This window comes from Uloborus diversus, chromosome 6 (genome assembly GCF_026930045.1).
Source record: "Uloborus diversus isolate 005 chromosome 6, Udiv.v.3.1, whole genome shotgun sequence".
Taxonomy (NCBI): Eukaryota; Metazoa; Arthropoda; class Arachnida; order Araneae; family Uloboridae; genus Uloborus; species Uloborus diversus.
The window spans coordinates 51,851,167-51,865,349 of record NC_072736.1 but is presented as its reverse complement, the minus strand read 5'-3'; the positions used below and the strand labels follow the sequence as shown (position 1 = coordinate 51,865,349).

The 14,183-nt window shown below is 35.1% G+C and overlaps 1 protein-coding gene across 1 annotated transcript in view; it reads right to left on the bottom strand.

The window, feature by feature from the left end:
* Window positions 1-321: 321 nt before the first annotated feature.
* LOC129225265 (dimethylglycine dehydrogenase, mitochondrial-like) overlaps window positions 322-14,183 on the bottom strand; it is an 84,989-nt gene continuing 71,127 nt past the window's right edge. Inside the window, exons 12-17 of the mRNA XM_054859848.1 lie at window positions 13,526-13,743; window positions 11,610-11,740; window positions 9,343-9,560; window positions 6,885-7,042; window positions 6,562-6,756; window positions 322-554 (exon numbers count right to left, since the gene is read on the bottom strand). Coding sequence (XP_054715823.1) covers window positions 345-554; window positions 6,562-6,756; window positions 6,885-7,042; window positions 9,343-9,560; window positions 11,610-11,740; window positions 13,526-13,743 — 1,130 coding nt within the window. The 3' untranslated portion in view covers window positions 322-344. The remainder of the gene's footprint in view (window positions 555-6,561; window positions 6,757-6,884; window positions 7,043-9,342; window positions 9,561-11,609; window positions 11,741-13,525; window positions 13,744-14,183) is intronic.

The window sequence follows — 14,183 nt, the reverse complement described above, 5'->3', positions numbered from 1 at the left end:
CTCAAGCCCCATGGAGTCAGCGCCACTGGGGATACATATACCAATCTTCCCAGTGTAAAATAGAACTCTGCTTTGGAGAAGGCGGGGCGGAGTGCCTTCTCATGGAAAATGGACAAACCCTATTTCTGAAGCTCTGTGCTTGCCTATGATGATGTGCGAGTGTGTATAGTACAGGTATCTTTTAACAAACGTTCACATTTTATGTAACATGAAATGCTTTTGATACAAGATCTGCCTGCTGTGTATAGCATGTTAGCTTAACGACTTGTATGGGTTAAAAAAAAACACACACACACACACAAAATTAAGTCAAATAAAAATAGTAAATTTTAATAATAAAACAATCACATAGTATGGCTCTTCGATTTTTTCCTCTGCCGCACAGATTCAATTTCAATAGGGGGTCCAGTGAGAACTTTTGCCTTTCTGAACTGACCAAGCAGTTCTACCTCTAACTGGGTACCTGGGGTGGATAGGAATGGTGGCACATAGGCGAAGGCAACTGCATGCCCCACTGTGTAACCAAAAGAGCCAGATGTTGTAAATCCAACAACCTAGGGAAAATAGAAAAAAACCTAAATGAACTTTGAAAATGTTTACAAGAAATTTGACGTTTTGAAAAGCTTAGTTATTTGAATTGTTGAGCGATATTTTGACAAAACGTAGATTTGTCAAAATATCGCTCAACGTCAAGAAATTTGACGTCTAAACGTCAAGAAATTTGACGTTTTGAAAAGCTTAGTTATTTGAATTGTTGAGCGATATTTTGACAAAACGTAGATTATTGTGTAAGTCAGTGGTTCCCAACCTTTTCCTCCTTGCGAACTCCTTCCAAACTCCGAAAGAAGTTGGCGAACCCCTTGGGTACTAGGTAATAAGTAGCAAAAAAAAAAAAAAAAAACGCATACGCACACAACTATACAAAAACAGTAAAATTTGTGAGATTATTTTTAGTTTGATGCTGCTGTAGAGTTTATAACAAGAAGGAAAACATAATTGCAAAATATAGAATGACAAATATTGCTACTAACTAAAATGATCATTAAAAAATGAATGCAAAACGAATTCACCAAAAATTAAACACAGCAATTATTCTGTGTTGAGCTTCAATCAACTTTGAAAAAATTATGAAAATGAGATATTTGTGGAACAAAGAGGCTAAAAAAGTTCGACTGAAATTTTTCTGACCCTAAGGTACATTTATCTTTATTGTCACTAAATCAGAAGTTAATTAAAGAATAATCTTTAAAATACCTTTCCAGGGAACTGAGCTCAGATTAATTAAAGGAACTTTTTTCTTACAGTAAAAACTGCCTTCAGAAAACACCTAGGAACTAAAAAGCACAAAATAACTAATTACACTTACATACTATTTCCTACCCAAACCTAGAAATGAAATTTATTTTACAATTCCAGTACAAAAATCAGCTAAACTAAACACCCAATTATAAAATAAACACTGGTTTTAATTACTATACGATGAATTATTTTAAATACCTCACTACTTGTATATGTCTCGTATACAATTAGTGATATTATATACGAGATATATGTCTCGTAATTTTTAAAAACCTATTGAAGTAGCGGCACTTACGAGAAAAATAAATTTTTAAATTGCCGATGCGGTGGATACATCAGGTGCGGCGCATATGGTGATTTTTTTTTTTTTGCAGTTAACAAAATATTTTACAGAAAATAAACTTTTGAAAAGAAGGAAAATAAAATATTTGGAACTTTCTTCGAAATGGTCGGAAATGTATGTAAAATGTGTTTTGAATAAAAAATAACAAAATTTTCCTTTTGAATTTCTGGTAGCATTATTAAACACGCTCCCCCCCCCCCAAGCGATCAACTATGCAAAAAATAATCGGCGTGTCCAGTCTTTTTCGCGCAGTTTAGCTTCTACTGTAATTTAAGTCTTTTTTAATTAGTGAGAAGATAATATAAAATTATGCCAGAATGTGTTTTACGTCTTTAGTTTTTACTTAAAAGGATTGAACTAAAATAGAAAAAATGTCCAAGATTTCGAGAACAGATCGTGAAAATTTTCGGAATTCTTATTTCGCGGTTAAGTCCAAATCTCCTGCTTTAAGCATCGTTTTTTTTGGACTAAGGTGCTGAAATTTAAACAAGTTTATCCAGTAATTATTTTAAAGTAAGTTCATAACTTTTTTAAACATCCAAAAGGGCAAAGTTCAAAATTTTCATGCGCAATGTAAAAATTTTCGGCAGCGATAATGGTTGTCGCTGTCGGATTTAGGGTGATTAACTATTAGTAAGTAGTTAAGATTTTTTTTTTGTTGAAATATTTAATCTGTTTAAATTGCGTTCCAGATATCTTCAAAAAAAAAAAAAAAAAAAAAAACCAACAGAAACAACTTTTCTTTTACATTGGTTTGTTAAACAGAAAGCGCGGCGCTTACGCCAGGTGCGCTGCAAACTTCCAAAAATACGGTAAGTGCGAACTGGCTCCACATAATCATCTTTAAAGCAACAGAGGTGCTTTTGTGATTTGATGAGCACAAAAAAAAAAAAAAGAGAGAGATAGAGAGAAAAGGAAATACAAAGCCACATGAAAAGAATTGCTCAGTTGGCACCAATTGACGCATAGGAGAGAAAAAAGGATTAATATTTTAGTAATTTTTTAACAGAAGGGAAAAAAAGGACAGGTGGAAAACTAACATTACTCGCGATTATGGCGAGATGCGCATGTCCTCAATGAAATATCCGCAAAGCAGCAAATATATTTTCTTATAGCAGTGAATGTATCTGCCTCCGTCTATATTATCTAGCTATGATTACTACGTTTTACATTAGCAATATTAATTTTAAACAAATTAGAAGTAAAGAAGGAGAACCTGAATGATTGTCGCGAGATGCGTGTGCCCGTAACGAGTGTATCCGCACGGCGGCGAATATATTCGCCTTAAGCCTTGGTTTCCTAGAAGCGAATCGCCGATCTTCGACGTCGCTCATCGACATAACGCTGAAATCAAAGTCAAGTGGATTCCGACGTGACCACTCAGAACGCCGAATTGGCTCGGGCGCGCATGAGCAGAAGAATCAAGTTTTCGCCTCGGCGAGGAACGACGCCGACGCTAAGCGTGTTCGCTTCTAGGAAACCAATGCTTTAAGCGCTTGCGTACATTCTATCTATTAATGACTTTTAAAAATTAATTAAATAACATCAGTTTAAAACAAATTAAAAGTGAAAAGTAAGAACTTGAACGATTACCGCGAGATGCACGTGCCCACAGCGAATGTATCCACCTTACGTGCTTGCGCATATACTGTTTATTTATAACTTTTGCAAATTAATTAAATACGTAATATCAGTTTAAAACAAATTAGAAGTAAGCAGTTAGAATTTGAACGATTGTCGCGAGATGCGCGTGCCCGCAGCAAATGTATCCGAACAGCAACGAATACATCCACCGAACGCGCGGGTGTATATACTATCTTGTAATAATTTTTTACAATCCTAAATAAATAATATTAGTATCAATTTAAAAAGAATTAGAAGCATAGATTCTTCCTTTACTTCTAATTCTTTTTTTTAGACTTAGAACCCACGTTCCCTTACTTAACATGTCATTTTCAAATGGTGATTTATCGTCTTTCTTATCAAACCATCTTACGTTTATGGTTTGATTTTACTAAGGCTAATTATTACAAATGTTTGTAACATCGTAACAAACAACAAATGTTTGTAACACTGTTGTAACAACATAACAAATGTTGTATTAACATAACAAATGTTTGTAACAATGTTTGTAACACTTTTTACTACTTCTTTTACAAAACCAAATATTTATTTCCTTGCGTTTTTTTTCTCTAGGAAATCAAAATTTATTTCTTGATTAAAATAAGGCTGACTTAGCTTTAAAATTGCATTATGTAGCTACTAATTCCATTTTAGTTTTATTCATCGTTTACTAATATATTTGTTGAAGGATGTATGATTATCTTCATGACACCCCAAGTGTCTGAATTTCAATTTACCTGCGTCATTTAGGCAATCCATGAGGGGGGGGGGGGGATTGACCCCTCTGGATTTTCACAACATGATGCAATCATGCATTTTTGCTTGTTTGATGCTTGTTTCCTTTCAAATGAACTGAATTCATACCCTTTGCCCCCCCCCCCCCTCCTCGCTGGAAACTTTAAAAATACGGACGAGCATACATAATTCATCTTACTGCAGTTCGTTCACAACGAAGAACCATTGTTTTTTTATGATAAATTATGCTTTAGACGTGACCTTGATTGCTAATCTTTTAAGTTTTACTTTTATTGTTTTGAGGTGAAATTATTTCCAAAACTACAATTTTGATTTTGTGTTCCGTATGTTGAAGTTTCGTTCTAATGAACATAGACTAGTCAAATGACAATCATATCCATCAATAATTCGCTCTTTATTGGTCATAAATTCTATCAACTTTTTTGTTCAGTCTTAATGTTAAGATAAACAATTAGCACTGAAACCTTTTTCAGTCAGAGTGGGGGAGGGGGGAGGCAGGAGTTCAAATTCTCGTGTTTTAAAAGTTTCCAAAATGCCTTTCACGCAAAAAAATAAAAATAAATAAATAAAATAAAATAAACAAATAAATGAATAAATAAAAAACCCAGCTTAACCCGGGTCTTTTCCATTTATCAAATTTCTTCTTTGGCAGCATATGATATCATTTTAGTCAATGACGTAGAACAGGGGTTGTCAAATTTTCAGGATCGGCAGCCCCTTTGAAGACTAACATGAGTTCACCCCTCTCTCCCTCCGTACGTGCTTAATACCAGCAATCTAATTGGAAACTGGAGCTGATATGGATAGCTGAAAACTAGTAAATAAGGAAAAATCTAGAAAGTTTTACACACAAAATTTAACTCAACTGTTTAAAGCTTTATTTTGAACAACTTATTACTAGAACATTTGAAATCCAAGATGAAAAGAAGTAAATACAATGTTTTGAGGTAATTTAGGATCCAAGTGCGGTTTGCCATAAACATTAGTCACTTTCAGAACATTAATAAGAGGGTTGATTTTATTTTTTCTGATATACCCTAACGCTACCCCCTCCTTGCCTTGAGAGTCTTTTGCACCCCCCCCCCCCCGTAGGTTGAAAACCGCTGATGTAGAAGATAAATAATAATAAAAAAATATTGCATGAGATGCATATTCAAACTGATTGCAATTTAGTAGATATTATAAAGATAAGCGTTATAAAGACATCCATAATGCAAATTTCTTAATTACTGGAATAATTAATTTTTTAAGTACACTGCTGTGTTGTAAGTTTCGCATTCAATTTTGTTCAAATTTATTCACCTACACCTCATAAGAGTAATGAAAATGAAACGGCCGAGCACTGGGTTTCTATGGCCGACTACTGGAGCATTTGCTCGTATTCTTGATTTTTTTTTTTTTTTGGTTTTTTGTTTCCAATGGGGCTGTATAAGAGATCCACCTCAAGAGGAGTCTGGCCCATAACCAGACCTAGTCCGCTCCCCTACAATGCATCAGTCTTTCGTGTGTCACCATTATGGCGCAGATACATGACACAGTAGTTTTTTAACGCCCAGTTTCCATCAGATGGAGGCACCTGGGCTCTCATTTGATGCGAAATTGCACTAGGAATTTAATTTTGCCTAGGGAATTTTAAGCCAAACGAATACCCTAGGATTCTTTTACATGCCGCATAATCATACGACATGAGCGCTGATGAGTTTCTGCATCTCGAAGATCCACCGACTGGCCACCTCAGGCAGGCCAGAACCCGGATTCACATAGTTGGGTTTTTAAAATAAAAATATTTTTATTCCAAAAACAAGTTAGTGAATCATTATCAGAAAGGTACAGCCTAAAGGTTTACATTGTTTTTGTTGTTGTATTGATAGCTGATATTTATAGGTTAACAAAACTCAACAACCGATCTCTTAAATGGCCGACTACTGGAGCTTTTACCCTATAAGGATAGGATTTCAAAAGATGGAGAAAAGCTTGTCAAATAATTATTCTACTCAACATGATATAAGAGATCTTCAAATCTCATTTCAAGAAATTAATTATTTAGCTTGGGAGTTACTTAAGTTTTTTACAACGTGCTTCACTTATGTGGGACATAGTGAGCAATTGAATTGTATTCGTTAGCACTTCGGATAGCAATGCACAGTTACATTTTGTGAATAAATCCACAAGACTAAGAGCTTCTAAAAAGAAGATTTAGAAGCATCATAAACGCTCTTTTCTAATGGTCTTACTAAATCTGAAACTTCATGCAAAATACACAAATGTAAATCATGGTGCAGTTAGTAGTTGACATTTACAGTAGTTGATTTATCTATAACGTGTCGCTTCAATATATGTGTAACCTTTTAAGAAGACCTTTTTAAATCTAAGGACAAAGCAGGCAATACTACAATTGCACCGGCCCTTTTTCAAACCTGAGTCATTTCAAATGAACCGAAAGTATATTCAGTAAATTACCGCCCATTAGTAGCGGTGTATTTCACGAACCGAAAGTAGTCTAATAAATAATATATATTTAAGTAAATGCTGATTCTCACCCTGCCTGAACACCAGACGCTTTCATTGCCTTCTGGATCCACATCTTCAGTATCGACTTTAAGAAATGCAAGCTTCCGATTGGTCCCCTTCCGTAGAATGTTGTGGAGTGCTTCTTTACCGTTAAAATCGGCACTTTTGTCCATACATATGAAGTAGTCCAGGCCTGCTTCAATCGGGTTAGAATCCATATTCATCTATTCCGGGAGAATTGAAAGTTCGTCAAGTCAAATCAGGTGTTTTGCAACCTAACTACTAAATATTATGAGATTTATTCAGTGATTCTAAAACTACTATGTTGTTACTCCTTGAAAAATTGTCTTACCTCTGCTCCCCACATGCGAAATCCCTTTTCAATCCTTAGTGCGTTCATAGCATAAGTTCCAAAATCCCCAATGCCCATATCTTTGCCAGCATCCAACAGAGCCTGGTACATGGTCAAGTTGTGTTTTGCTGAGTGATATAACTCCCAACCTAGTTCTCCTGTAAAATAATAGTGTAATTTTAGATAAAACATTGCTGAAAAGTCAATTTTCTTCATTATAGTATTGCAGTTATGTTGGGATTCAGCCGCTGAACTTACTCCATGCAATCACCCCCCTGACTACTACCGTATTTTCCGCAGACCCTAAAATCGGCCGGAAGAAAAGAAAGTCGTATAATCCACGGATAACACAATGTCAAAAAACGAAGTTGTAATGATTTAACATACAATATGAGCTACTAAATTAAAAAGGTAAAGAAGTAATTTCAAGTTTTCTAAAAAAAACATTATTTCTTCTTAAAATCGTGATTATAGTACGCTAGTAATTACTTAAAGTTAAGACGAGTCAAGACAAATGGGCAACGGTCTAGTCTAGTACAAATGGAGACTGCTTCTACTATGACTGTACTGATGTTTGTTTTACACAACCTGACTCGCGTAAGGGGCCATTCATTAAGGGTTCCGAGGGGAAAGGAGGCTGGAAAAATCTCTACATATTCTTACTTTGGAAAGGGGGGGGGGGTCAAATCCATTCTTACGTAATATTTTCCAAGTCGATATTTTGTATTAGAAATCTCGCAGTCAAGTGGTTTGACCGGGATCAGAGGCGGCGATTGGGACTAAAGGGGGGGGGGGGCAAAAAAAAAAACGATATCTAAAAGCCATAGGATTTTTAGAGGCAGCAAAAAGAAAGAGAAAAAAAAAAAAACAAAATTTTGCTATGGCTAGTTTTGAGCGCACATGAGTGGAAATTGATGCGAATCCACGTTTTTCTTAAGATTTTGATACATTATACAATAACTTTCCCCGAAGAAACAATTAGACATGAATTTGACTTAAATTATTTACTCCGACGTATTTTGAGGTGCTACAAACACTTGGTAATAATTTTATTAAACAAGTATGGCTTGTTTCAGTAAATAATTTATTAATATGTAAAAAATGAATATATAAACTAACAGTTAATGCTTGCGCTAAATAATGTTTCCTAAACAAAACAGATATACAAAGTAAAACAATTAATTTTGTTCTGAAAACGTTGATCTTTCTGATTTTTCTATAATTTTTAGTTTTGGTTTCTAAATTTGAGAAGAAAATAAATAAAACAACCATAAAAAGTGGGAAAGTGTACCCCCCCCCCCCCAAATCGCCGCCACTGCTGGGATCATATTTCATTTGCGTCTGGAAGATAAAAAATGTATTAGGATGGGCCGTTTTTTACTTGTGTTACAAAGAATGAATAGAGTGAAATATAATAAAAGAATCGCACCATGTATGGTATGTTTTATTTTAAATTAGTATAGCATCAAATACGAAAAAAAAAAAAAAAAAAAAAAATCGAAAAAACATTCAATCTAGGTTTAAGTTTTTTAGTTAATATTTTTTCATACAAAAAGGTTTTTAAAAATAATTTAACACTGGTGAATTTAATAACGATTACAATGATGTAAGATTCGTATGCATTAGACCAAGAGCTGTATTGAGATGTTTGTTTATGTTACGCGAAGCGTATATAACAACGCTTGTGCGACGCGTAACAGTACTGAAAGTGCTTAGATAGCACGGTTCAACCACGACGGACTCAGTGACAGTTTCAACTTTACTGTTGAAAAATAAAAATCTTTTATTTAAGTCAAACTGGGAGTTTTAGTGTAACTGAGACTTTCTAATAACATTTCAGAATTTAGAAAAACGAAATGGAATTTTACGTAAGAATAAGGGGAGGGGTTTGAAAAATCTTACGTACCCTTACATGAGGGTAGGGTGCATCAAAAATTGTCAAAAATCATCTTTACGTAATTAATGAATGGCTTCTCAGAGGAAAATTCCAGCTATATAAAATAAACAACTTTACAGGCTACGGAGCGGTCTCTTTCGGTGAATCCTGCTGTAAATTGAGTTTCAATGCGTTGGCGTAGAGAGAGAAAAAAAAAAAAAAGCACAGACATCCGCGGCAAAGTATAATTCGCAACTCATCAATTTTGCACTTTCTTAACAGATAATACGCAGAAAAATACAACCACATTCATAGTATGAGACTACTTTCTAAATTCGATAAAACTATGTGTTTATTTCATTTTCTTAGTAGTAAAGAATACAGGTTATTTTATTTTAAAAAATCGAATCAAATTCCAACTGATTTTACTCGTGTACCCAAACGTTAAGAATTTTATTCAAGCTTTTTAACGAGTTTTTTTACTGTTCTTTTCAAAGGGTTTGATTTGTCTTCAATGTCTTCAATAGGTGAGAGTTGTTCTGATGACCGTCTTAAATATAATCTCAGACTTTAATTTCTTACCTGTGTAGGATATTCGCATGGCTCTAACAGGAATGCCTGCAATGCTGATGCATTTAGCAGAGAGAAAAGGGAAAGCTTTATTGCTCAAATCTTCTTGTGTGAGTTTAGACAAAACATCTCTGGCTAGAGGTCCAGCCACACTCAGACATGCCATTTCATCTGTTATGTTCTCGAAATCCACTCGAGCATTCCATGTGCGTGCGTGGTCTTTCAGCCACCTGAAATGTATTTGTGTCATTACCAGCAAAACTACCCGTTGCTGCTTGGGTCAAAAACAATTATAAGAAACAAGAGCTGTAAGTTTTTTTCCTCAATAAAAATATCCCGAAGCTAATCAAACTGATGTGGTTGTATGAAAACCGAACTTTACTCTTACCAATAACATTAAACCTCCAATCCCATTCGTTGTGCGCTTACAAACGCACAATTTGCTTCTTGACGTGAAAATATGAAAATATTGTTGTACGGACGAATAAATCGTCCAGTAATCTGCGGAATTTATGCATTTAGCAAGAGAAGCTAATGCGTCATGAAATTTATTCTGGGCTTCTACTTTAATCGTCAATAGTGTTTGATCTGTCTTCTACAACAGCCGTCTTCATAAAATGGGTTATTGTCTATGAATGTGTCGTTATGGGACGCGCTTGGCGGTGTAACGAAATAATATCTTGTTTGGAGTGATTCAAAACTCTCACTAGGACGTTGAGTCTTAGTTATTGGCTAATCTTCTGCTCTTCGTTTAATGTCTTCTAATCCCCCAAAATGTTTCTTTATGGGAAGTCAGTACGCTAAATACTTTCAAAAATTCGATATTTTGATTTTTATATATTTTGAAACTCCATTTCAATACCTTTTTAATCTGTGTTAGGCTTTGAAATTTTTACCACCTATTCCATACACCTAATTGCATATACTGAAGTAATTTTTTTCTCATATTCGAAAAATATTTTTTGTAGAGCTGATTTCGTGTTGGAAAATAGCATTTTTTGAAAAAAAATACAGTCACTCATACATTAGAATTTAAAAAAAAAAAAACATGCCCTATTAAAATTTATGCATTATGCCTAAACAGTACCTTTTTTCATCGTTTACATGTAACCAAATTATTGCCCTAAATCGTCTTTTCATGTTTTTTTCCATATTTTCTAAGAATTAAAGCTTAATTCTAAATTTTTTTACGTATTTTTTCTCTATTGCGCATTGATACGCGTGTAAGTATCCAATGTATGCTAATGCGTGACTGTCTCGCACGGTTTTCTTCACTTTTTTGCTTGTTTCCCTAATTTTTTTGAGCTGTGTCTGTAAAGAATACATTTAATCGCTCATCCGTTCAATGCCCCGTAGATGTCAAGCTGTCATTAAAGCTAGAGGCGGATCAACAAAATATTAGGTAATATTTTATGATGTTCAAACATTTCCATGTTACTTTTGTTTATTTTTGAACAGAAAGAGTGTTACAATTAAAACCTCTACTTACTTTTTCGTCGTCCACTTGGCAACGTGGATGCACTTCACATTGTACTTGTTACAGTTTTGGCCACGTATTTCCACAAAAACCACGTATTTCCGCAAATAAAGTAAACAATTCCCTTGATTCCTGCTGTTAAATGTTTATTTTATAAGTTTTGCAGAATTTCACATACATTCATCGTTAATCGGTCGACCAAAACTTCTCTCATACCCCATTGTTGTGAAAATGCGAGTGTGCGTGATGCAATTTTTTTTTTTTTTTTACCAGCACTGTATGTATGCGAAATAAGCTGCAGCAGGCACACCATGAAGGATCTAAATCAGTTGAAGTTTAAGAATCGCCATCTTTATTCAAAGTCATGAAAATTTCGAAAGTTTTAGTTGGTGCTGTAAGCATTCCGAGTGCAAGGACTCACGGACTTAGTCTTTGCAATGTACTGCTTTTACTTGATTTGTTTTCTCTAACTCTAAATTCCCAGCCTCTCTACCACAAATATCAAGCAGATTTTGAACTGAATGACAATCAAGCAAAGAAACGTTAAGAACTTAATTCTTCCAACCAGAGAAGCAAACTTAGACGGAATAGGAAAATCAAAGAACTCACCCGAAACCTCTGGTAGACTATTTCAAATAGCAGAGTGCAAAAATCTAGAAAAAATTACGGATTCCTGGCTTAAGGTTGTTCCATAAATAAATGCCTAAATCTTGTTGGGAGTTCTTCAGAAACAAATAAACAATCCAAGGATATATGCCTGACACTTGAGTAGAAAAACTAGATTAATAACTAAGTGTCTTACCTTAGATCGTGAACTTCTGATCCCGAACCAGTGATTAGGAAGAAGTGATCATCGGACAATCGAGTGACAGTGAGCTCCGCATATACTTTTCCACTATTAGTTAATAAGTGTGATATATTAGTTTTTCCTACCTGAAACACCAAAATAATATGAATGTATATTTCGAATATCTAGGAGGTAAATTCAACTCTAACAGAATTCTATCGAATCGAATACAATCAATTTTATTTACCAATAACGCAGCCAGAAATTTGCTTTTCCTCACTGAGAAGAAAATTTCTCGCTACGCTATTCTGGTGGATAGAATTCAAATGAAGCATTGAATGAGCCTATAGATCTAGAAATAATATAAGAGTAATATAAAACGGTATAATCTTGTAAAACATTGGCTAATTTGCGATGAATCATTTATGATGTTAGGGTACTTGGTAAAGGATTATCTACTAACAATAAAATGCAATCCCTATCTGATATCTGTAGTTTGCTTTTAATTTCTGCAAATTTAAATTCTTTGTTTGATTCAAAAAGGGGGTGATATGATTGAATAAAAATGATGATAATTGAAGATAAAAATTATTGTTAATGAATTAAGAAGAAAAAATAGCGAACTCTAGCAGGTCATCGTAGTCGACTTGAACGATTTTTTTAATCTTAAAATCTCGGTAGGACACCTCATTCCCATACTTCAATTTTTAATTAGAACTATTTTTCGTTCAATTTTGAACAATTCAAAAAAAAAAAAAAAACTTAACATTAGCGCCTACAGGAAATTCAAGGCAAATATAAACTCCGAACTGATATTCAAATTCGCTTCAAACAAACTTTGTAGGAAATAGTTTTTGTTGGGAAACAAGTACAGAAAATGTCTTTTTGATTTGAACAATTTTCCATTCAATTTCGGACAGTTCAAATCCCTTATCATTAACGCCTACGGGGAAACTAAAAGTCAATATACATGGTGCGATCCAAAAGTAATGAGCCTTCGTTTAAAAAGACAGATTTATTGAGCTGATCGGTACAGCTGTCTAATAGTCTTAAAAGTAAGCACCTCCTGCAACAATGTACTCCTGTAGGCGGCTTTTCCATGACTCAAAGGCATCCCTGAAATCCTGTTCCGGAATATCTGCAAAGGCTACCTTGACATCTGCTTGGATGTCCTCGACGGAGTCCAAACGTTTCCTTTTCAGCTCTGATTTTAATAGTGAAAACAAGAAAAAGTCAAGAGGGCACAAGCCTGGACTCTAGGAAGGCTAGGACACCACGGGAGCGTTGATTCGGACCTTTTTCAGTCAGAACTCTCGTCACAAGTTTCGCGCAGACTTTCCGCATGTGCAAACTTCTGCGTACCAATGCTTTGCACCGTTGTTTCCGATAAGTTCAGGGCTTTTGCAATTTGGTAGAGACTCAAACACCTGTCTGTGTTCAAAAATTCACACACTCGTTGCCCATTTACGTCAGTACGGGCCGAAGACGGGCGTCCGGACTGGTGATCGTCAGTCACTACTTCCAGGCCTTTCGAAATGTCTCTTGCCACTTTTCTATTTGCGAATAAGACAGACACTCAGTCCCAAACTCCTGTTGAAGCATTGCGGACGTTTGGGAAGGAAAGCGAAAGCAAAATTTGATCTCTTAACGTTGCTCTGACAAACTTTCCATATCGCCGTGTCACGCACCACCGTATAGGGATTAATGTTAAAGCTGATGGTACCGCTCCAAAAGCTGGGAGGCAACTGACCTGCGTTGCGCTGTAAATTCTAAATTGAAGTTCTGAAATCGCCCTTTCGCCCCGTCCTTGAAGAATTCCTGGATCTGCCCTTGGGAGAGAGTGTATAGCCAGATTGAACAATTGAAATTTTTAGGGGGAGGTGCTTATTCCATACATTTTACTAGCTGATATTTGATTCTCCGATACAAACCTTTGGGATCTTGTTAGCTAGCATTCTGTCCAGGAAAGATGTAGCATCTTTTCCTTTTACGTCTATTTTTGCGAAAGGAGTTAGGTCTATGATTCCTACTTTATTCATGACGAGAGCACATTCTCTACCAACCGGTTGAAACCAGTTGGTCCTGTGGAAACTGGGTTTGTAGCCTTTGTCATCTCCTTCTAAGGCAAACCATGCTGGTTGCTCCCAACCTAAAATGCACATAGAATATAGGGATTAAATGCTAAAATTGTATTTATTTATATTAACTAACATTACATAGAGATTGATTACATTGAAATCAACACCAATTTTTGCAATGTCTGTTAATTAAATATGAATCTAATTATGATAATATTTGCGAAATTGGGTCTGTTGGTATCACGTAGTCAAGTTTTTTGTAACTTTAATATGTAAATCCTCTTCTGTATAATATTCTTAAAAACATCGCCGCAGTGATGAAGTGCAGAAATACAGGAACGTTCTGTTAATTAGTGCTTTTTGACAGTAAGTATAAGAAAGGAATAATAGATAGCAATAACTTGCTGCAGTAGATAAAATGCAACGCTTTTCACACAAATACAAATGAACTAATTTACCCAAGCTGGCATTTCAACTTCGTTACAGACTTGGGGCATAATTTTTGAAGAAC